General features: G+C 40.0%; 2 protein-coding genes across 9 annotated transcripts; one reads left to right on the top strand and one right to left on the bottom strand.

Moving 5' to 3' along the window:
* Window positions 1-50: 50 nt before the first annotated feature.
* Window positions 51-6,518, bottom strand: gtf2f1 (general transcription factor IIF, polypeptide 1). Of its 5 annotated transcripts, none has more exons than XM_086056329.1 (14): window positions 6,436-6,518; window positions 4,591-4,635; window positions 4,366-4,412; window positions 3,961-4,033; window positions 3,623-3,816; window positions 3,366-3,536; window positions 2,713-2,915; window positions 2,456-2,600; window positions 2,200-2,258; window positions 1,960-2,091; window positions 1,612-1,685; window positions 1,321-1,462; window positions 706-844; window positions 51-583 (listed from the first exon to the last, which is right to left on the bottom strand). In XM_086056329.1, the coding sequence occupies exons 2-14, from the start codon at window positions 4,600-4,602 to the stop codon at window positions 379-381; spliced, it is 1,596 nt and encodes a 531-aa protein (XP_085912455.1). In that variant the 5' UTR covers window positions 4,603-4,635; window positions 6,436-6,518; the 3' UTR covers window positions 51-378. The 5 variants fall into 5 exon arrangements, with proteins under 5 accessions (XP_085912455.1, XP_085912454.1, XP_085912453.1 ...); XM_086056328.1 differs by lacking the exon at window positions 6,436-6,518 and adding an exon at window positions 5,561-5,636; XM_086056327.1 differs by lacking the exon at window positions 6,436-6,518 and adding an exon at window positions 5,468-5,611.
* LOC147134580 (adhesion G protein-coupled receptor E3-like) lies at window positions 4,700-21,807 on the top strand. 4 transcript variants are annotated; one of them, XM_086056324.1, is made up of 21 exons: window positions 13,969-14,177; window positions 14,264-14,395; window positions 14,523-14,669; window positions 14,762-14,887; window positions 14,992-15,135; window positions 15,403-15,549; window positions 15,748-15,804; window positions 15,881-15,918; window positions 16,020-16,100; window positions 16,484-16,513; window positions 16,605-16,767; window positions 16,861-16,974; window positions 17,093-17,268; window positions 17,363-17,554; window positions 17,631-17,834; window positions 18,750-18,991; window positions 19,098-19,164; window positions 19,286-19,377; window positions 19,850-20,009; window positions 20,142-20,204; window positions 20,897-21,807. In XM_086056324.1, the coding sequence occupies exons 1-21, from the start codon at window positions 14,096-14,098 to the stop codon at window positions 20,963-20,965; spliced, it is 2,526 nt and encodes an 841-aa protein (XP_085912450.1). In that variant the 5' UTR covers window positions 13,969-14,095; the 3' UTR covers window positions 20,966-21,807. The 4 variants fall into 4 exon arrangements, with proteins under 4 accessions (XP_085912452.1, XP_085912450.1, XP_085912449.1 ...); XM_086056323.1 differs by having other exon boundaries at window positions 15,658-15,804; window positions 17,126-17,268; XM_086056322.1 differs by having other exon boundaries at window positions 15,658-15,804.
* The last annotated feature ends 1,847 nt before the right edge of the window (window positions 21,808-23,654 follow it).

The following is a 23,654-nucleotide window of genomic DNA, read 5'->3' as shown; positions in this document are numbered from 1 at the left end:
GAATTTTAAAAGATTACAAATACTGAAATTAAATTTAAAAAAAGCATGTCTAAAGACCCTTGTATGATCAAGTTTTATTAGAAAACAATGTGATTCTATCAAGCAAGTTCTCAGTTGTGAACAGCTTTTTTTATTCAGTACATTATTTCTGTTACTATATATGAAGTTAATTTAGAATATCACCTCCTAATCACTTCATTTGGAGCAGTTAAGCTCCAGATCTGGTGTCATATTACAATAACAAAACACGATAAAATGATTCCCTCACTTCCCTCCTCCCCCTTCTGGCCATGTTTGTTTCAACCATCCATCAATTTTTTACAGCGCCTTTGCTCAAAAAGGTCACCGGTGATCTGGAGCCCATCCTAGCCCCCACGTTTATTCCGTGAGATAAAAATGCATTTTGTCGTTAACGTTTTTGCGCTCCGGATTGAGGCGTTTCAAAATCTGCGCCAGCACGTTGACAGTCTGCTCACTGCTCAGGCCTGTGCGCTTGGTCTGGAATTTCTTCAGCAGGTCCTTAGTGGTCATTGGTTTCCTGATCAGGTATCGGCGGACCGCCTCTTCTGTTAGCTGTACATCACTGTGGCATATCGAAAAGACAAGTTCAAGCCAACTCCCAAGACCATTCCATTGCCGTTATTGTCATTGCAAGATGAACTGACAGCACAGGGAGGTGTAAAAGCAAAGGTGAGAACACATTACCTGGAACTCGGGGTAGATTTTCCTGACGGGGGTTGAGGCGTGCTCTTCCCAGAGGGAGTAGGGCTCTGACTGCTGGGGTCCATCTTGAGCCTTTTGGCAGCTGGCGAGTCTGTCCCTGGAGCTTGCGTCTGTCTTTTACCTGTTGAAAAGTGAGATCTGAGTCGCACTTGTAATATGTAATATTTAATATGTAGTGTGAAGCAATTGAAAAGTGTGCCTCTGGAAGACATCGGAGAGGGGGGGTCATTTTAATAGAAATAGGAGAAAAAGTTATTTTGGGACCCTGCACTAGTGATGGGAAAATGAGGCTTCAAATTTGCTTCACGAAACAGTTGTTGTATTTGTTTTACTCCTCGATGGCACTGTTGGTCTAAATAAAAGGGTTTAAGAAAGTGTGCTTTCAGCCTAATGATGAACAGAGAGAAGTAAAAAAAAATACAACTGGTTCATGGAGCAAATTAGAAGCTTCAATTTCCTTTCTGCTGCATTTTCACTTCCTGTTGTTGTAATGGCCAGGTGTCGCAATACCTTTGTACAAAAAGTGAAAAGTCTATGCCATAGCAACACATCACAATTTAATTTTTGCTTGAAGTCAAAAAATATGAATGTATGCACCTTGCTCGAGCTTGCTGGCAGCAGCACGAAGTGTGTTGGAGGTGGCGGCAGTGTCTATAGATGGCGTCCCCGGCCGGCTGCCAGTTCTGGAGCTTCCGGCGGAGCCGCGCCCACCTGCACGTTTTGGAGGAGTGCGCTTCTTCTACAAGAAGGAGGAACAAGAAGATTCATTGTGGATGAAAAAAAATCTCATCCCTTTTTTTTTTGTTTTTTTACAGTCACATTATTCATGTTTAATCCAACTGAAAATAAAATAAAAATATTCACTTATTCATCCACACACACACTAACCACCATAAATAAAGCGGACGCCGTTTCTCCCTCAATGTCACTGTCGTCCGAGCTGTCCGATTCGCCGCTGCTGTCTGTGAAACACATGAATACACACTTAACATTAGGCACATGTTTTTGTTTTTCGTACACACACACACGCACACACACACACACACACACAAACCACAACAATCTAATAAGACCCAATATAAGAGTTGCAAGTTTACAAATATCAGAATGGTGTTAATTGAAAATATAATATAAAAACAAGATTGTAGCATCACACTGAAAGGTGTCTCTCGCATTTTTCTTATAGAAGTAAATTTTAGAGACAACCACGATAGTTTGTCCCTGTGAGGTCTGTACCTTTTTTCTTCTTCTTTTCTGTCTGCGCTGGTGTTTTCTTTCCTTCCTCCTCCTCTTCCTCCTCTTTTGCTTCCTCCTCATTCTGTTTCTCCTCTTCGCTCTCTTCCTCGCTTTCTGAGGCCTCATCGATCCCTGTTAAAAAAAAAAAAAAAAAAAAAAAAAAAAATCTTGAAGCACATGTCACATGGACTATAGAGTATATCTCTTGAATGTTTGACCATCATAATATACTGGTTTGACCTTTAGGGACGTCTTCTCCTTTGCTGGGCCTTCCTTTTTCAGGTTCTTCATCTGAACTGCTTACAAAAGACAAAATCAGTGATTTATTAAAGACTACGGGCCATATACTCCCATGTGCTTAGATGCTTTTCTGGCTGCGCGGATTCTCTTGTCCACTTCAAAAAAATTCTGTTTGATTCTCGTTTGGCCGCGTCGCTGTGTCTTATATAAAGAAATCCTACATTTGGATTAAAAAAAAAAAAAATAGAGATCTGACCTGCTTTCATCTGACATGTAATCCACCTCGAGACCCTCGTAGTCGCCATCATCGCTGTCTTCCAAAGCCTCTTTGTCATTGCTTTTCTTCTTCTTTGATTTTCCTTTCCCCGTTTCGGTTTTTGCTTTTGTTTTGCCTTCTCCATCTAAAAGCAAAGACATTTTTCATCGTGTTGGCATTATGCTTACCATAGTGCATCTTTCCCACGAACAAGGTGTTGTGTTTGAGAAACCATCTTTGAGCGTGCCCCTCCTGACCTTCGCCCATACTGTTGTCACTGTCATCGCTGCTCATCTCAAAGTCATCTTCCATATCGTGGATGCGCAGGTCGCCCCCTCGACCGCCGCCCTTTTTCTTCTTGGCCGATTTCTCACTCTCGTCCTCTTCCTCGTCACCCTGCGTTTGCTCGCGTAGACGTCGCTGAAGCATGATGCTGAAGTGATTCACTACCTTGTTCCTCCTGCGTGGATGACGATAATGTACGGAAAATCTGAACAGCACCGTTGCAACCGTTCGGCACATTTGCACACTCATTTGAGCAAGACATTTTCAAGCTTTTCCAGCTCAGTAGGACTGTGGTAAATGCATACCTATTTGTATTCATGTTGAATTCCTTGAAAGAAAACAATTACAAGCACGTCAACAAAGCGATCCTGTGGTGTTTGCTTTGTTCAGTGCGGGAGAAAAAGAAAGACTTGTGGCAGGACAACTCAACTCAACTTGATGTACTAAATCTCTTGAGCCTGGACCTTCAACTCATTCACTTCCAGACATATTCAGACGCTCTTTTACCTTAACATTTGAAAAAAATCTAAATGAATTCCTGGGATTGAATGGCTGGACTGTGAAACGACAAATAAATCCGTCAATGGCAGTGAATGACTTAAACCTGTGGTCCTTTCTCCCTCACCTGCCCCACTCCTCTTCAGCCTCCTCCGCAGTCAGAGTTCTGTGTTTCGCCACCGGCGTGAAGTTGTACCAGCCGTGAACAGGGAAGGCTTCAAAGGCTCCATCAGGACACTGGGTGAAGATGTAGTAGGATGCATTCTCTGTGACGCCCCCCTTTTTCAGACCTTTGAACCTTATATCGACAGACACAGAGAGGGTAGTTCATATTTGGCCATAGGTATGGGGAAAGGTAAAAGGATGAAGTGTTTTTCATCACACCTTTTTCCAGCCTTGCCGTTGACTTTAAGAATCCAAGGCTGGTCCTCGACTTTGAACTCACGTGTTACAATGCCAAACTTCTTCCGCCGCGCCTCCTCACGCTGCTTTTTGCCAAACTCGCTCCCAGCCGCACCCTCCGGTGTCTCTTCTTCACCGTATATCTTCCGAGCACTCATGTCTCTCTCCATGCGAGCCTGAGGGAAGGAGTTCAGATATGTATTATTAAAAAATGTCATATTATGGTACAATCACAACAACTGATCATTTGTCAATACTAACAGCTAAAACCATTGTATTCGCCTTCAACATTATTGTAAGTAAACAATTACTAAACTTACCTGTGTCCATGTTGAACAGTTGACTTTATCCCCGGCGTTAAAAGCCATTATATTGTATTTCTTGCAAGTATTTCTACAGGGGGAAGAATATTACACTATAAAATTTGAAATATTCATTCAATGTATACAAGAATCACATTCTCCAGGTGTATATTATAGAAGTGTTTGATGAGGGTAGTTATTAATCATGAATATTAGGGCTGTCCTGATCACATTTTTTACACCCTTCAGTCAGTCTTAATTTATTTGAATAAACGTATCCTAACATGATTCCTTTTTATATGGCTATATATCTAGTGTAGCAGTGGTTCAAACCAAATAAACAAATAGTAACAAATATCTTTCAAGAGCATATCAGTGGTGGAGCAAAATAAAATCACATTTCATGTGCTGTATGTTACTCACTTAGGGACTCGCACAACATATTCAGTGCCTGAAGAACTGCTGCTCCCCTGCAACACAAACAAGCAGATTCTCTTACAATGTTCCATTGCTCTCCATCCCACAAGTCAGCAGCCTATCAAATATATTATAACAAAATAAAAACAAAATGAACATGAAATGAAATATGTCACATTGATTGCAGTTAGAGGGGAGCATTATGTCACGAAGCCATAAACTATTACTCACCAGTGATGCCATGATTTCTTATTTTGACTCCAACTTCGAGGTATACTTAAAAGAGAAAAGTAGAAGTATGGTTAATATGACTGGCGTATTTTTTTTTTTTTTTTTTTGTGCAATTCGTCATTGCTCCAGTACTCATACTTTTGGGGATGTTTTGTTTGCTGGTGTGTCATGAAATCTTTTTCTAATGCAACATAGTTGCGTTGGCGCAATAAAGTTTGGGGAAACGCTGATTTGGCAAACATTCTTACTTGCTGCACGGCGGCGGGAAGAGCCGCATTTGCCCTGATGGAGATTTGAGAGTCACAACTAGGAAGTTGGAGCTGCTAGGTTAGCGGTTGGTGCTCAAAATGTAAGTACACTTTACAAAATATAGAATAATTAGTGCACATTGCAAACGTGTTTTGGTTTTGTTTTTATGTTAATGTTGATTAAATAGTGCTAATGTTAATGTGTGTATGTCATTTCGACTAATGTGGGGGAAACTACGCGAATAGCAGCCGTCAAAATAATACAACTACTGCTTTATATAAAGACATGAAACTAATCTACTGCTTTATAGGAATACATTAAACTAATCTTGAACAGAATTGATGTTAGCATGTTCAATTTGGCACTCAGCAACCGTTAAAGTAACTCAAGTGGCTTTTTCTCTTAGAAAATTAATATCCCACCCCTGTATAAGGCCAACACATTCCAATATATCATTTTGTCCGAATAACTAAAGAGTGGCCAATTGTATTTTACGCATCAGAAATAATCATTCATGCGGTTCTGTTTGCACCATCAACATGAAATACCGATTATAAATCAACTGCAACGATATCATCGATGTTCAACGACATTTTATGAACAGTATTATCCAAATGTGCAAACTTACGTTATGCCTAACAGAAAACGTGGAAGGGAAATTTACATATATCCAATATTCATGCTCAAAGACGATTCGTTTGTTTTTACGGAAGGAATTTACCGGCACACTCTTTCGGTCCGTGTGTGTATGTTGCGGGTAAGAAACAACAAGCAAATATAAACGTTCCGCAGCTGTCGATCACGTGATCGGTATTCGATTAAACGCCATGTTGGATGTCCAGATCAGTTAGCTAGGCCCTAAAAAGCATTAGGAGTTGTACTTACTTTCTGTATTTGTTTTCATTCGTTGTTTTATTTTTGTTTTTTTTGTATTACCCTAACTAGAAGTGGTGGCCAACTGGAGCCTTCTGAACACTTGAAGCTTTACAACCAACTGGTTCACAAATAACGGTTCAGTTTGTGAGGCTTCATCTGCACACAAACACATCTGGTGCCCAAAACCTTCATTGTCATTTGAACTGTGTCTGCTTTTTTCTTTTTTGAAGTCTTGCAACCATGCCCGCATGGGAATAATAATGGGAATTAAAACACCATAATTACATTTTGTTTGGTTAATTAGTGTAATCTGTTTTTGTGGTTAAAGCTATGGCACGAAATAATGTAAGAATTAAAAATGGATACTGTATGGATACTGTACATACAGTTGTTAATGGCTATGTAGGCCTGTTTCTAACATTGCTAAGCTTTAAAGGAACAATGTGTAGAATGTTGAGATTTTTCAATAATCATTTTTAAAACCCACTTCATTTCAACAACACACAAAAAAATATGCTCTACCACATCAACGTAATTGTTTTTATATAATCGTAGGTGAGGTAATCTATAACTATATTAAATAGCGCGCGCCTCCACTAAAGAAGGCTGCCATGTTTCGCTGCCATCTTTGTGCTACAAATATTCGAAGGAGATAAACTTAGCGATTGTAGTCCCTCAGCATCATGACTACTACATGTGTAAAGAATGCAATACACTTACTTCATGACTTGAGAGAATACTAGAAGTCATTTGTGATGACATTTTGCCTGCACCTCTGCTGAAGAAACTGTAGGTAGTCTTGCGGCGTGTGGTCTCTCGGAGGCGCCGTAGTGCTTGTGCTTGATCCTAATGCATGCGCATTAGGTCATTGCATTCTAGTTGACCACTAGATGGCACTAAATTCTACACATTGTCCTTTTGAGGCTGACTTTAAACTTTTTAAAATGTCACATACTATGCTTGCATAATTTATGCCTAACAGTCAGGGCCAGCAAGGGTGCATATTTTTTTCATAACCAAGCAGCCCAAGGCTGTGGTTTACCAAATGGAGTTGCGGTGCAACTTTTGCTGCAGATTTAGTTTTGTATCCATGTTGGGGTTGTACCCACTTTCCTACCTGTTTAGGTACCTGCTACCTGCAAGAGTCAGGTTTGACTCACCTCCACAAACGGTAACAGCTCTGGAAGTAAACGTCTGGATGACTGTGCGGACACTCTGGTTGTCGCACCCCTTGGTGCTGTGCTCACTTAGCAATAGACATTGACATTGTAGCCACCTCATCCGATCTTTGGGTACTTGGCCCTCGGAGTAAGAGTGGAGCAGAGTAGCTATCACCACCATGGTGTTGAATTGCAGGTCCTTCTACTCATGCCTTCTGTAAAAAAGGACATAGGCAGTAGTTTGCCGCTTGTCGCATACAGAGGCGCAACTCGTTTCTTCGACATCTAGGTCATTGTAGGTAAACCAGCGATCAGTCAGGTCCTGCTTTTCCACAGCTGGATCCACTCCATCACTGATATAGTGCCCTAAATAAGAATGAAACATTAGCCTGCGGAGGTTAAAGGTCAGGGCTATCAAGGTCTACTCTGCTGACCTACATTTAGAATTAAATTTTGAATATTTGATCAATGATTCATTTTTATGTTTCTCTTGACTATGCTGCTTCCGTAAGTGTATCTGGATGATGATAACATTTCAGTCTCTATGTACTGCCATGTCATGTCAATCTAATTTGCCCAGGGCCTTCAGAATCAGTAGTGTTGGCTGATGTAAGTACAACTCTTAGCAATGGGAATGTTTCTTTAATCAATCAGAGATCAGATTCTTCCTCACAGGACCATCAAACATTGGGCCTCTCAACAGACGCTGGCACAAACATGGCCACACCACAAGATTTGCACAGAAATTTAACGAGGAGCTTCACACGTGTAGTTTGTTGAGTTTTTAGTAGTGTAATCTCGTGAATAAACAAACAATGAAAAGATAACTTTGCTGGAAGAGGTAAGGACAAAGAAGCATAATTAGACCGGTTATCTTACCACTGCTTGTTGTAAAGCCATTATGATTGATGATGCTCACCAAACTGTAGCAGACCCCACCCTGCAAAGACCCAACAGTCTAAGTATGCAAGTTCACATTTATAACTTGTTACTTTGAGGTTGTTGTTGTTTTTATCTCACATTACCTGTTTCAATGGGAGTACCAGGTCCTTGGAAAGGGCAACAGGCCGACGGACCTTTATTGACCCAAACACTGAAAAAAATACAAAGCGCTTCAGGTGCAAGACCAGCACTCTGTAGATGAGGGAAACGGATGGATTAAATTAGCGGTGCAAGAGAATAGATAGTTTTTAATGTCTTTTACATCACACGACTCACAGGGTTTCTTACTTCAGTCACTTTCAGATATGAAGTCATTCTAGAGGTGGATAAAATATGCTTTACCTGGGCAGGCTAATAAAGGAAGAGTTCTGCAATGATGTATTGGAACCACACTCACATTGAAACTCCACCTGTGTCTTCTGCACAAAAGCCGGAAAATAGCCTTCTTTAGTGGATGCCCACTAACAAGTCATTGGATGTCTTACGTCTTGTCTTAGGTTACCTTCAGATAATTTTGAAGCATTTCCTGAACTGTTCCACAACCAGGTAACAGGTCCAGGGACAGGTTCGTAAATTCCTCCTCTCTTGCAAATGTGATGTTACACCTAAGGATTAGGAGGTACAGATCATTAATGCAGCAGAGGTTCCTGGTTTGAAGTGTCAGTTCCAGTTCACCCCAGAAGTGTTTCACATGGTTGTGGGATAATCAGGTTCTTTTATCCAAGGATGCTCTTATGGGCTTTGCTTTGGGAACTGGAAAAGTTCGACAGAATTGACCAAAATGTCTTCGGAAGATTGAAATTCATGGATGTGGTGGAGGCCAACACTTAGTTGGTTAATTGATTTGGAAGTGTTCGGGCTAAGTAGTTGTACCTCAAACACATCCTGATGTTCTGCATCTTGAACACAAAATGCTCTTCCACAGGACAGTTGTAGGCTTTTCCTATCATGGTGGCCAATTTTTGCTGTGCTGGCTTCAGATTTCTTATTTGATCAAGTATAGAAGTCAGGAACTCGTGGGCATCCTGTAAATGCATGCACAGATGAATATCCAAAAGAAAAAAATATTCACAGGTGTGTACTTTACTAAATTTTGCTGGTCCGTCATCCGTCAGCGGCCAGGATACCCGTCCGCCATTCGTCAGTCCGTCATTTTTCCGGACAAACTGAATTGTAATCGTCGGCCTATCAATCCGTCAGTCAGTCCATCATTTAAGACCTTCAGTTAGTCTGTGAAAAGTCTGTTGGTCCGTCAATCAGTCCCCTCAAAAAGCATCAGAAAAACGGGCGTCCGCCCGTGACGGACGGACCGGTAGTCTGGATGCGGTAAGGACGCCGTTAGTGACGATAACATTGACGGATGAAAACTCTGTTCTGTCATTCATCACTCCGCCATTTTTAAAAGGTGTCCTGTCAATCGTCAGCAAAACGGGCGTCCGTCAGTGACTGACTAATACAGCAGTCTGACAGAATGCCCACCTCTGAAAAACTGTAATACAAAAAAATACACCAAATCATAAATGTCTTTACTTTCTGGCAGAGATCCTGAAACTCTGGCGCCAAGAGAGAAACTGTGTTCTTGAATGCATAAAGGCAGCGGATTTTATGCTCGATATTAATGGAGTTGTGACATGCGCTGATGTTCATAAAGGATCTGGAGAGGCCAAAACAAAATTACGTAAGTTGAAAGTGTGCCATTCGCAATCAGACCAACAGTAGGTGTTTCTATCACTTACCTTATTAGTGCAGCCTCAGGACTTAAACTCCAGACTGGCTTCTGACAGTTGATTCCTTCAACAAAATCTTCCAGTGTCAGAAGGCTCTGCAGGCTGGCATTCATGTAGCAGATCTGTGCCGGGTTGGGAAGCCTGATGCACAAGAAGGGAAGAACCCAAAAAATACAAACCTTTTTCTTCCAATTAATTTCTTGGGAGGAGGTGTTTTTGCATGCATGCATGCATATAATGCTACTGGTTACCATTGTCTTAATAGGTGGAAAAACACCATACAAGTGAAAGAACAAAGACCATTAAAAAAAACCATGAAAACAACTAGCTGATAAAAGAGGGATGTTAAAAAATAACTTTTTGATAAACAGCTCTGGTATTGACAAATAGAGTCTCACCCAAGATATTTGAACTGCTGAAGTCTGAGGGTTGGCTTCATACATGTGGCCCGTAGGGTTTCATTGTATTTTTCCCTCCTCATCTTCCAACTTGTCTTCCTCTCCGCGAGGCCTCCCAAGACCACCGGCTTGTCATGGTGAGAAGAGTTGAGGGTCTGCTTTAAATGGCACTCTTCCTTAGGATTTGGCGCCACTTGACATCCCTGTCACAGAAAATAAAGCCTTGATTAGTTCATGCAAGGTTACACTTACACCCAGTGGCAGGTTGCCAACTTTACATCTGCTGGATGTGAGGCTGGTTCAGTGCTAGTTATGAAGTTTTAATGCCTAGTGATGTAGTCATTTTTTTTTTTTTTGCCAGGCTACAGCTCTCCATAGTCACAAACAGAATAAATTGTATACAAAATGGGTGAATGGATTATGTTGTTGTTGTACATCAACTGCATACATTGCCACTGGAACAGAAGATAACAAAGATACTGTGAATTTCTCAAAATTTAGCCTGGTGATCGGTTCGCCGCTAATCTTGAAGGTTTGCTGCTTCCACTTAATACAAAGGTAATCGGCGCTGCGCTTTGTGTCAAACTTACCTTCCGCCACCACCGCAACTTGTTTTTGTTAGTAGAGCCGATGTCACCTTTGATGATATCCCTGTTGAAGAAGGCTGGACGTGAATGTTGTTCCTAATGCTTATACTTTTATCACAAGTCAAGATTTTGGTTTTCTTTCAGGATTGTGGAGAATTACAATCTACGCCAGACTGCATTCTGCAGTGATCGGTAGTCAATACTACAAATATTATAAAATGGTATCTTTATTTCATTTGATAATGATTTGGTGATGGTATCTTAGTTAGAGGTGAATTATAATTCACACTACATAGTAATGTTCTGGACCGCAGTTTCTTTTGGACTTTTCACAGTTTGAGCACACCAAAGATGGGCCATTGCTTGCATCGTGGTTCGCATAGCTGACTTTTATGCAATTCCGGGTCAGTGCCCCATTCACAACTCCCCTGCAATTGAGCAATCAATCCAAGTCTTTCACCATCAGTCAGATGTTATTGATTCTGCTCCCAACCCTTGCAACGCTTAAAAGAATGAGCGCTACATAAAATGCAATGATTTGTATGAATCATCCACCTCATTTTTCCAGTTAGAGAAAATTTAACATTAAAGTAAGGGCAGCATTTTCAAATCAATGGAAAAGTGCTTTACTCACTTAAGACAGCTCTTTTCTCCATCACTGAGGCTTTGGACATTAGCTGTATTCTGTTTCGGGCTCCAGTCTGTGTTTTTCAGAGGAAGGTCTGTCTGACATGTGGTACTTGTGGTTTGGATGTCTTCTTGAAATGACACCTGCCGTACTTTCTTTTTCACTGGCAGGCTTTCACATACTTCCACCATGTCCTGGTGAGAGGTGGAGCTCCTCTGTTCTTGAGTGATTTGTTTTTCAGGAAAGACACTGCATCGCTTTTGCAATAAAGAAACAATTATTAGATCAGATTAGGTGGCACTCCTTGAGTAAATGTGATGTGCTTTTTGTCAAACTTACTCTGCAACACGCCCACCACTGAAACTTCTTGCACTTGATTTGTTTTCTTGCCACACATTCTAATTCTGAGCCGTTGGAACTGTGACGTCGATTAAAGCCAAAGTTGTTTTTGTCACATTGGAAGGAAATATGCATGTCTGGTATTCTATAAATGTCTAGTCAAATTACAATTAAATTGAGTATAATTATAGTTACCTCAGGGTCTCATTTTTTGGACTTGTTCTCTTTGTCTTAGAGAGACGAATACCTTTATTGGTCGGTTTCACAGTTTTAAGTAACCTTATTTTCCTCAGACAATTAAAACTGGCCACCTTTTGACAGCCCAAGAGTCGGTTCCACCATGAGTTACTTTTCTCCTTAGAGGTAGCGGGATCAAATTGGTTGACAACTCTGTTGATTAAGATAAACACAGCGGTTATTGTTTGCTTTTTCACTCATCCTACAAGTTAGTCTAAATTGGAAGAATACTTAAGAGTTAAAGTCTTGTCTTGGACCAAGAGAACCACTGACGTGAACCTGAAATATCTGAGCTCATGAGAATAGCAGGATAGAACTGATGTAATTTGATCACCTCTCAGATAATGTCATCCGTTTGCTGTCATATGCCTCCACATGTACAGTAGTCGTGTTCTTCTGAACCATGTCTGTAAATCATGGCCATTGATGTGCCTATTGGCCATACACGCGCGTTCACCTAAATGCAAACGACAGTGGATACGGCAGTCTTGCAAACGTGTCTGGAACCCTTACTGCATTCTAAGAATTACACAATCCTCTCAGCGTGGTAATACTTAATTAGTCATAAATGACATCACATTATGTGTAAGACATCAGAGCTCTTACATCATTAGCATCAGCAGGAATGATTCATCGTTAAGCTGGAAAATGTCCTACTGTATAGGACTAACTTAAATCCAGCAGAGGTCACTTTGAAAAATTGTTTGAAAATGTGTTTTATTTTTTGGGTGTAATTGTGCACATTTTGTGAAATTCAAATAAGCTTCATAAATAATTTTTATTTTTACTACAGATATATATATATATATATATAAGATCACTAATAATAACTATATATCGTCGCTGTCCTGTGAAAAACACATATGTCCAATTTTGTAATTTTAAAAAATTTTCACGTCAATGCGATGTCTGTAACGCTTTCCATTCACGTAAAAATAAGAAAATTGGAAAAAATGGACATGAGTGTTTTTCACAGGACAGCGACGATACATTGTTTTTGATAAATCGCCGCCCTCAATTTTAGCCTAGGATTGATGACAACTACAACGATCCAATACAGGAATTATGAAAGCGTATATTTTTAACTACACGAGAGGGCCAAAATATTAGAAATAACCTTAGTGTAAGGAAACACAGTTCTGCAAACTGCAACCACAATAATAATCGTATTGTTAATAAAAAAAATAATTAAAAGAAAACATCAGCCCTGTTCTCATCAGCCCTTCCCCTTGTTGCAACCAATCAGCTCCCTCCAGCCATTCACGTCTTGTCCAAGCATACCCAATGTCTCATCAATTTGCTTGCATTGAGTTCCCTGTTTTCTGTCAGCCCGTGTCAAATGTTTCCATGAAAGTGATTTTCCTAAATCTTTTCTTTTTGAGTGTATGTTGCACAACCTTGCCTTGCCTCCCTGTTTACTTGCACTTGGCTCTTCCATCATTTGCCACCATCACCACAAAAGCCCTCAAGGGTGACAAACATATTACCCAATCCCGCTCCTTAAATCTTGCCCCCTAACTTGACCGTCTTGAATCACAACCAGATGCATTTGCATCGGTTTTTGCATCGGGACGAGACGCTGAGAGCATAGCTGCTGTCTGCTTTGAAAACGTCTCTTGCACTTTTGAGTTGCTGAGCTTTACAGGTGTGTTTTCTTGTCATCATGAACTTCTGCGCCTTAATGCTTCTCCTGGGTAAGTTCATTTGGACCATTTTATTTTTGTATGGCTCTTCTCAATGTATGGAGTAAGCAACTAACTTTAAATGACTTGCCTCATAGAATTTGTGGCGTTTGTGATGTGAAAATGCGGAACGTAATGAGTGCAAATTGATCAAAAACAGACAGTTCGGCTTCACTTTCCACTCGGTGACAATGTGAACGCAAGTGTGATTAGTCGTCTGTCTACGTGCCCTGTAACTATTTCCATTTAAGATAATCTGTTTTTCTTTCTCCAAGGAACTTTTTTCATCATTGGACATTGTGTTTTTCCACCCGGTAGGTCCAACAATACTTTATACTGCGTTTCACACCGAGATGAGACGCAACAGTCATGATGTCTTTCGTACTCACGCAGGTTCTTGTGACAGCTACGTCAACGTTACCGACCCGTATCGCAATGTAGCCTTTTCATCTTCTTCCTTCATTGGCTATCCGCTTGATGATGGCCACCTTTCTAGTCAGTGGTTACGCTTCACTGGAATTGGTGGGGACAGAATTGTGGAAGGCTGCCACTCAGGACCTCTTGGTGGTTTCCAGTACCCTATCCGTTTTTCATTTTCATATCCAACCACGGAATCCAACAGGGCATCAACAGGAAATGCGTACGTTCACGTTTCAGTGTGTGATTCTCACAGCCTCACAATGGAGGTGGTGCTGTGTCCAGGAGAATTCTACATATTAAAACCAGCATCTCTCCCAGTGTCCACTTCTGGCTTTATAACATGTAAGATAGTCAAAAGCATGAACATTATTCACGTCATGACTTTGTTCATTTGATTTGCTTGATTCTGGTCATGTGTGTTCTTTTAGACCACTCCGTTTGTAGAAACGATTCTTGTGGGCCACTTGCTCAGTGTAACAGTGGTGGAGGGTGCACTTGTGTGACCGGGTACGAATTACTCCCAAGTCATCTGCCCACAAATGATTCGTATGGCTGTACTGGTAAATACACGCATCCCAGCATGCTTCTTTTGGGTGTTCCTTTTTTTTTTTTTTTTTTTTTTTTAAACTTGTAAAGTGAGTTGCCCAAATGACATTTCCATACCATGTCTATATATTTTTCCAATAGATATAGACGAGTGTACAGCAAATCCAAGTGTTTGTGGAAGTAATTCCGATTGCAATAACACAATTGGAGCGTATACTTGTAGCTGTCTGGTTGGATACAATGCAACAAACCCAGAACAACCGCCTGGAGGCGATAATGCATGCATAGGTACTGTTTGCAAATGTGTTATATTCGCATACCAGGATGACAATTCTCAACAAGCTGATCCGATCTCACTTTTCCCCATCCACCCCTGCAAGATATTGACGAGTGTCTTCAAAACGTTTGTGGTGATGATGGGACATGTTTAAATGAGGCAGGAAGCTATCAATGTCAATGCAATGATGGCTACCAGAGCATGAGAAACGCCACTCCTATTTGCCAAGGTATATAATACTATACAATTTTATTTGTATAGCACATTTGGACTAAAGCGTGACCACACACTTTTCATCACTTAGTTTTTTTTTGTCACCTGTTTCATTGTCAGATATTGATGAATGCTTGGATTCCTCGCTCTGTGGTCCAAATTCCGAATGCACGAACACACCCGGCCTTTATACCTGTGCGTGTCTAGTGGGCTTCTCTCCAACTGAACAGGAGCAGCCCCCCAGTGACAAAAACATCTGTCTTGGTAAAACTGCACTCTGTGGAAAAAATAAACACTGGGGGGAAAATCCACTTAGTTAGCAGTATTAATAATTCATATTTCCAGACAAGGTAGGGTTTTAAAAAAATTTTTTTTAGATGATGACATAATACATAATACAGTAGCTATCATTTTTCTGCAAGATTTAAATTGAGTTTGATTTGGGTACTTGTCTTACTTTGCTATCCGAGTTCAAGTGTGTTATTCATGGTGTTGAGATGAATCTCCTTTTGTGCAATTTGTGCTTGGCAGATATTGACGAGTGCAACGAAGATGCCACAGTCTGTGGACCTGATTCCAACTGCACAAACTCAGCGGGCTCATATGTTTGCACCTGTATCCACGGTTACCGGCTGAACTACCCGGAAGTGATTGCCAGCAATGCCAACCCTTGCACAGGTGTGTGTGCTACTGGTCAAATGTTTTGACATTTGACAAGCTCCTAACTACAGTATACTGTGTTTCTTTTTTTTTTTTTTAAATATGCATTTTTTTTTCTTTTCATAGATGTAGATGAGTGCAGTGAGGTGCCTGATGTATGTGGTTTTCAAACAGTCTGTACTAATGCACCTGGGACATTCTATTGTTCCTGTCCAGATGGCCTTTACCCTTCAACTGGGATTTTATGGATAGTTGGGGTCTCCTTTTGTAAAAGTAAGCTTCGAATTACACTACAATGTCATCATGAGACAAGCATGTTTATTTGAGGATTTCTATGATCATTCCACAGGTCTTCAGGATATTCTTAATGAGATAAAACCTCCAGTGGTAAGTGAAGTTAAGCATGTCACATTGGTTGTAGGTCTTATATTCTGAACACTGTAACATCCTGTGATTTATATGAGTTAAAGTTGTTGTATTTGTTGCAGGGCCGGACAAAAGAGAGAACGTTTCTCGACAACATGGACCAGCAACTTATAAACAACACAAACATCATTTTACCAGTGCCAGTCAGTAAAGCTACCTTTTGTTCTGTTGTGCCTTTAAAATACAGTAAAATTGCTGTATTGTAATCCCTATCTTGGTATATTTATTTTACGCATGCATTAAAGTTGGTGACAGGTTACATGATCCATAAGCATTCACCAAATTTTCATGACAATCTCAAATTGTAGCTTGAACTAGTAACCAGCTTTGCTAATAAATAACATTTTTGAAACAATTGAAAGAAAAACACGGACAGCATATACATGTAAGTACTTAATCGTACTTTGGGTGTTTCATTCTTTAAACCTAAAATTGTGTATTAAAATGAAGTTGAACATTCACTTAACACCCAGTCAAACAATTCATATGACTCCTACCCTCTCATTTGTTGCTATTCTCTCCCCAGACAGTGGAAAACAGCTTTTCAGCATCTATGGTACAAGTTCCACAATTCAACATGCTTCATTCTTTGCTGGAAGCCTACTTTACGCTTTACAACTCACTCTTACGTTAAACATATTCTAAAGGAGGTGTCGGGTGTTGGACCACGGGCCGAGACAATCAAGGTGAGCAGTGAAGGAGATGGAGAGACCGGAAGGAAGATCCTCGCCATTTCAGGCCGCCTTGTGAACGCCATGGTGTCGCCAAACCAGAATAAAACCACGATTACCGTGAACAGTTCAACAGTAGGTAAGAAATTCTCACCCTTTGGATATTGTCATATACTGCACGTAAAAATTACTTATTGGAATTAAGATATTACAATCCTTGCGTTTGCTATAGCGTTAACCCTCGAGACGATTGGACCTGGGAGCAGTGACGAAAGTGGCTCTCATCTCTTAGTAAATGGAAACATCATGGACATTAACCTCGAAAGTCTGGCAAAAAACAACAATGGTGAGATTGCACAGAACGATGTTACGAACACTGTGAAAGCTTTATTAGCAAATGTCACTTCACATAGTCAGAATACATTATGCCAATACTACCCGTGCTTCCTTGTGGACTTCACCAGGTTCAGCTGCAGTGGCCTTTATGACACTAACAGGTATGGAGAGACTTCTCAGTCATCGCTATTTTGAAACCGAGAACAGGACGGAGATGTACTCGGATGTCATCACTGCGGTTTTACCCTCAGTGAACAACACTAACCTCACCGAGCCGGTCAACTTCACCATTCAACACAAGAGGGTTCTATGTCTCATTTAAAAAAAAAAAAAATCTTGACTTATACACTATATAATGTTTTGCTAACTTTTGGCATGGGGTTTTCTCATTTAATCAGATATTACCTGAATCTGGCTTGGTGACTTGTGTCTACTGGGAGGACAAAACAAAAGAGATGGAAATGGAAGAAACAACAAAGACAATGAGATGGTCAGTAGACGGATGCTGGGTTGCACACTCAAATGAAAACTTCACAGTGTGTAGCTGCTCTCATCTCTCCACATTTGCCCTCATCCTACAGATTGGCGAGGTATTCTCGTTTACTATTTATGAGAGCAAATGTCTACTTTTGCTAGTTAGTTCTGACAGGGTCTTCTTCCTCTCAGCCTCCTCCGGAGGATTCTTTTTTAGAGTGGCTGAACCGGATGTGTGTCATAGTCGGGCTCTTCTTCTTTGCTTTGGCCATCCTCACCTTTCTACTCTGTAGCTGGAACCCAAAAATCAACAACACGGCACGTCTTCACCTGTGTCTCAACCTGTCCTTGTCCCATCTCCTGCTGTTGTGGAACGACAGATACGTTGAAGATGAGGTACACCCACAGGCAGATTTGGCAAAAATGGCCATATGCAGAAAAAGACACCATGACATTTCATGTACTGTATGTTTTTACTCACATAGTCCAGATGCAGTAGCTATTAAAAAAAATCTACACACCCCTGTTCGTTTTTTTGTGATATGAAGAAAATGAGATCAAAATATCAAAATGTTTCACAACTTGACAAATCATTTGCAAATTGTTTCAAGAGGGAATAAATAATTGAAATAAGCACAAATATACAAAACCCCTGAAAATAATTTAACCAATCACATTCAAATTCATGTGAAACAAAAGTCAGCACCAATGCCTTTGATCAACCCCCCACAATTTCCAGCTGTTCTAGTAGGCTTTTCCTGATATGTTGTTGCTTTCTAGCAGAGGCCAGGAGGTTTTGTGCTCACACTAACTGCTGTTTAGAACTGTTCATAATTCATCCCACCTTTTGTAAGGCCCCTCTTCCAGCTGAAGAAGAACAGCAAAGCCACCGGTGCTTCATTCTAGGTGTACAAGTTTTAGGTCACATTAATGGTGCAAAAGGTTTTGAAATGATTATCTAGATCTATTTTTTCATGTTAAAAAAATTGCATTTGGATAGGGATGTGTATACTTTTTATATCCATTGTATTTGCACATGCAAAACAGGACTCTAGGCAGCAAGTGTGGAACATGGGTTGAAAATGTGGACAGTCACGATTTGAATACCACTGCAAACAAAAATAAAATGCAATAAGTTGTGTAGATATGTTAGTCTGACACCTAACTACTTGTTTGTCTTTTGTGCTCTGGGACATATTGGCAATCAGTTCAGGGTGTACTCCGCCTCTTGTCCAAAGTCAGCTGACAGGAAGTGTAGAATTTTTGGTGTGTTAATGACAACGTTTGAGTACTTTCCTGATGTCTCCACAGCTGGCCTGCACCGTCATAGCGGGACTCCTCCACTTCTTAGTAGTTGCAAGCTTTGTATGGATGCTGCTGGAGGCCTTGCAGCTGCACCTGCTGGTCCGCAAGCTGTCCAGGGTGCAGGTGATCCAGAGAGATGGACTTCCCAGGCTCTTGCTCTACCTGATGGGCTATGGTGTTCCGTTTGTGATCGTGGGTGTTTCTGCGCTGGTGTACTCGGATGGATATGGAGACACAAATTCAAAGGAGTGAGTCGCATGAGAAGTGAAATATAGACGCGTGTGTGTTTATTCATGAGCAATGTGTAATGCTAGCATACAAGAGAAGGCAGGCTAATGTTGGGGTGAATTTCAGCTGCTGGCTGTCGCAAAAGCGCAACTTCAACTGGGCTGTATCAGGACCTGTCATTACCGTCCTTGCGGTGAGTACTTGTATGAAGTAGACTCAATCACCACATTAGTTTCTCAAAATATTGATTTTTTTTTTTTGGGGATGTAACTCATCTGATTCCAAGTTCACTGTGACTATTCTCCTTCCAACAGCTTAACATCATCTTGTTCTGCGCTACTTTATGGAGTTTAAGACCTACCTTGGCCGACATGAGAAGTGATGTCTCTCAATCCAGAGACACGAGGTGATTGGGTATAATGTATTTGTTTTTTCCGAACAAAATTTCAGCAATTAGAAACTTCCAATTAGAGAGCAAAGAGAGCTTCCTTTCATCTGCTTGCAGCACATTAGAGTATACATACTGTGCATCCACTCATTGTTTCCCCACAATAAAAATGATGAAGTGCTATCAAACTGACTATAATGCTTGTTAAAATATGAGAGGTAGGAATTTACCAACATTTATATTATTGAGGTTGCCATTTGCATTGATGTAGAATAAAGTGAATTAAACTGAATGATGTTTCTAAACGTATCGACCGCTAATGATTCTAAATATAACATATACTGTTGCAAACTTGAATGTTTTTGGATGCACTTCTTTTTATAATCTTATTAGAGTGTTTGAACTAAACACCGTACATCAAAAGATAAAGGAACATATCGTATTTGCATTGTTATTCGTTATAAAAAAAAAAACACAAAACTTTTTACAGGTTGATTATTTTTAAGATTGTGGCCCAGTTTGTTATATTGGGCTGTACATGGATTATTGGACTATACCAGACCAACCTTTTCTTCCACGTCCTCTTCATACTTCTCAACTCCCAGCAGGGAACCTTCCTCTTCATTGTACACTGTGTTCTCAACAAAGAGGTCAGAGCCCACTAATTACCATCAATACATATTACATGTGGCGACTGGTCATAAAACCGTGTCGCTTGAGTGTTAAAAGTGTTTGCAAAATGTTTTGAGTAGACCGATTCAATTTCTGTTGTGTTTATTTAGGTTAGGGAGGAGTACAAGAAATGGCTGACATGTTCATTCAACAAGGAAGGTGATGGTTCTGTGGTGAGTATATTTGTTTTTCTTGTCTTCTGCCATTTCTGTAAGGTAGTGTTCAACTCATATGCATGTTAAATTTGCATAACTTTGACAATGTAGAATTGGATGGCATCATACAAAGAGGTGTTTTGGGTACATTCTTTAGCGCTGTGGGGTCCCAGGCAATTGTCTGTGTTTGGCTAATGGGAAGTCCAACAGCTAATCATCCTATAAAGGATGCTTGATAGACAGGAACAATTGTTTTCAATTTGATCGTATCACCACGTGGTATTTTGTAGCCATACTTTGAATTAATTAAATATTGTGTAGTGAAAGGTTAGCATCTTATATTGTGCTGACTGACAACACACCTTCCCATGTCACAATTTTCTGTTCTATGGCTGTCATTACAGTTTCCATCTAGTTACCTACCATTGTGGCAATGCAAAAGACATGTGGGGGAAAAAAAAAAAAAAAAAAAGCTTTGTGGGGTTCATCAGACTCTTAGCGAGCTATAATTTGACTTTTTGTAGCACTTTTGGAGCATTTGACTTTGGAGGCTCCACCCTATTTACAAAGACAGACATCTTGATGTTTCTATATGTCATTAGATTACGCTGGTGTGCTTAATATTGTGACCGATCGAGTAGGAGCCTGTTTTGCTATACAATAATTGGAAGGTGCATTCAAAATGAATACGAACCCTTTTCTTTTAACAGAAAGATGCTCCGTCAGTGTCTGAGGACATAGACAAGGCCGAGGAGGAAAGACACAGTGTAAAAAACTGAAAACAGATAGAAATCAGTTATTGTCATCCTTGTCCACTTTGAACCATTAGTCATTACATATTTTATTGCTGTAGGTGTGATGTACATACGGTGTATGTATTTGTGTATCCGATAAAACCTTCAAACCACTAATTGTGCTTACTTTCCACACTTTGCAAATATGCAAACAGTAATCTTTCTAAATGTGTCATGTCAAGTCGTCGTTAGGTGCGAGGAAGCACATGCTTGTCCCCTTTTGCATGATTTGTTTACAGTATGTGTGGGTCTTTAACAAACATAACAATGTGCCTGTCTAAGAGAATTCAAATGCTTCACAATGTAAAATATTCATGCCTTAGGTGACATTTCCCTTCTGAAGTACATCTTACTTTACAAGACAAATGGAAAGGGCTGACAAAACAAAACACTGTCACGCTGAGACTGAATGCATTTCCCTACAATGAAGCCTGATCCAAGAGTGACATTGAAACACACAACGAAGGGTTTCTCTGTACCTCTTGACAAGTTGTTACTGTCCAAAGAAAATCATATATCTCAAAATGTGTAATTTTAAAATTTGTAAAGGAGTAGTGGAAATTAGCCCAACTTGAATAGATTGTATTGTTTTCTTTTTATTGTTGTTGTTGTTGTAGTTTCCAGCTGAAGTCTGGCAAGATATTTGATCAGTATGTGTAACAACAACATGGGTAAATGGCTTGATTTGTATTTGTTTACAATTTAATGTATTTATCCTGAAACTAAAATGTGATTTAACATCTCAATCAGGAATGTCTTTTGTTGCTAATTGCCTATTTGCCAGAATAACAAACAAATAAAGTGATTATAATGAGCAGGTAAAAGCAGTGACAGAGTGTGACGGGAATTATTAAGTGATCAAACATAATTGGAAATACAGCACTGGCATGTCATGCATTGTCAAATATTTAGACTCAGAATTTCATTTGCATGATGTGATCCAGTGCGGGGGTGCGGCTGTTTCACAGTATAATCACTCATTAAGTAAACACTTGCTGACTCATGTGAGAGCTTGTTTCTGAAACGTCACCACTGTTTCCTATTCATATTTATACATCTATGTTCCTATATGGTAATTTGTCAGTATATACATACCGGGTATATGTAAGACATTCTGTAAGGTTTGTTTAAAGGGATTTTTTTTTAATTTGTTTTTTATTCTTTTTATTAGAGGTTTTGCATCTTCATTCGATGCAGGCCCATCACACAGCAGTCAAAGCAATACGAGCAATAGCTGCTATTTTATTTTTGTGAATAATTCAACCTGTCATTGTAGAAATTCCTCATTGTTTGGCTCAATCTGAACAGAAAATAATGGAGCAACAGAAATAGTATTTTCTCCCTTGCTTACCATCATTGAAAAAGAAAAACAGTTTCGCGCCACTAAGTTTTAGACACAAAGTGATATTATGCAATAAAACGCCAAACTATAGAAGGTGTATGCTGTCATCACAGGAAATGCAATGCCCTTGCACTAAAGACAACTAACAACATACAGTAGATATTGAAATTCTTGATGATATTGATGTAATAAAATACCTAACTTGTAATAGAGTAGTGTAGTTCCACTGCTCAAAATAAATAAATAAATAAATAAAGTTGGGCTTTTTTGGAGCCCATAGTCCCTTTCAAAATGTTAGAAAAGTTCAAATTAAGTCCACATTTAAAAGGTTAGAGCACATTTAATTGAAAGCTGAATATCTCAAACTTTTTGGGAGTGTCAGTAGTTTGTAAAACCAGATTTGAATAATTATTCACACTGTCTTTCTGTCATAGTAGCATTTATTTGGCAGGCTTCAAGCACATTCCCACAGCTGCGTGTTAAGAATGGGTCTTAAGCAAAAGCAAGCAGGCTTTAAGGAAAATCCCTTGACACAGTAGCTCTCCAAAAGCCCAACAGCAACATTGATGTAGTTTGCAGTCGTTGCCGTTAGAGGTCAGAAAAGAGCTGGAAAAACTACAGCTCTTCTGATTTATCTACAGTCTGAGATTCACATGTTCCCTTTAGTAGCCCTAAAAGCCAGACCATAACTCTGCTAGTTTTACGCACCTGTAACACATTGCTCCCGTCACGCAACGTAATAGTTCAGCCCACCTCAGAATCGATTGTCAATTATAATCATCATCTCTGACAAAGGTATCGTTTTTCACACAGCGCTTGCGTTCTATCTCATTTGATTGAGAAAAATGATCTCACAGTATGTGGTGAGAAAACGTGCATAACAGAATGATGAAAATCGGCGTTTATGAGCTCTTAATTAGCACTGCATATTTCTGCATGGACTGCATCTACAATGGCGCAAGCTGGATGAATTCAAAAATTATCAGTCTGAGTCATATGCATGAGTACACAGGGCAACTTTGAACATATTAATGATGGTGATGCTGATGATTATGGATGCACGGCATCCATAAGCATCAGCTGGGTCTCAGTGTCATGGCCACCTGAGAGCTGATTGAATCCCATTTGTGCCCAAGTTTCCTTTTGTGTGTCCATGCATGTGAACACGGAATAAATGGCCAGCGTTGGCACGCCAAAGAGCCCATTTACATCAAATTTGTTCCAGGGTCTTAAATGACTGCCTATATAACACCTGTATAGCCCTTTACAACATACATATTCTTTCTCTTTAATGCACCTCCTGTATTGACCGACATCAGATCAAATTCCACT

Source organism: Filicampus tigris, chromosome 16 (assembly GCF_054856515.1).
Source record: "Filicampus tigris isolate MCC_2025a chromosome 16, RoL_Ftig_1.0, whole genome shotgun sequence".
Lineage (NCBI taxonomy): Eukaryota > Metazoa > Chordata > Actinopteri > Syngnathiformes > Syngnathidae > Filicampus > Filicampus tigris.
The sequence above is the reverse complement of the archived record's forward strand: the minus strand, read 5'-3'. Positions and strand labels throughout refer to the sequence as shown.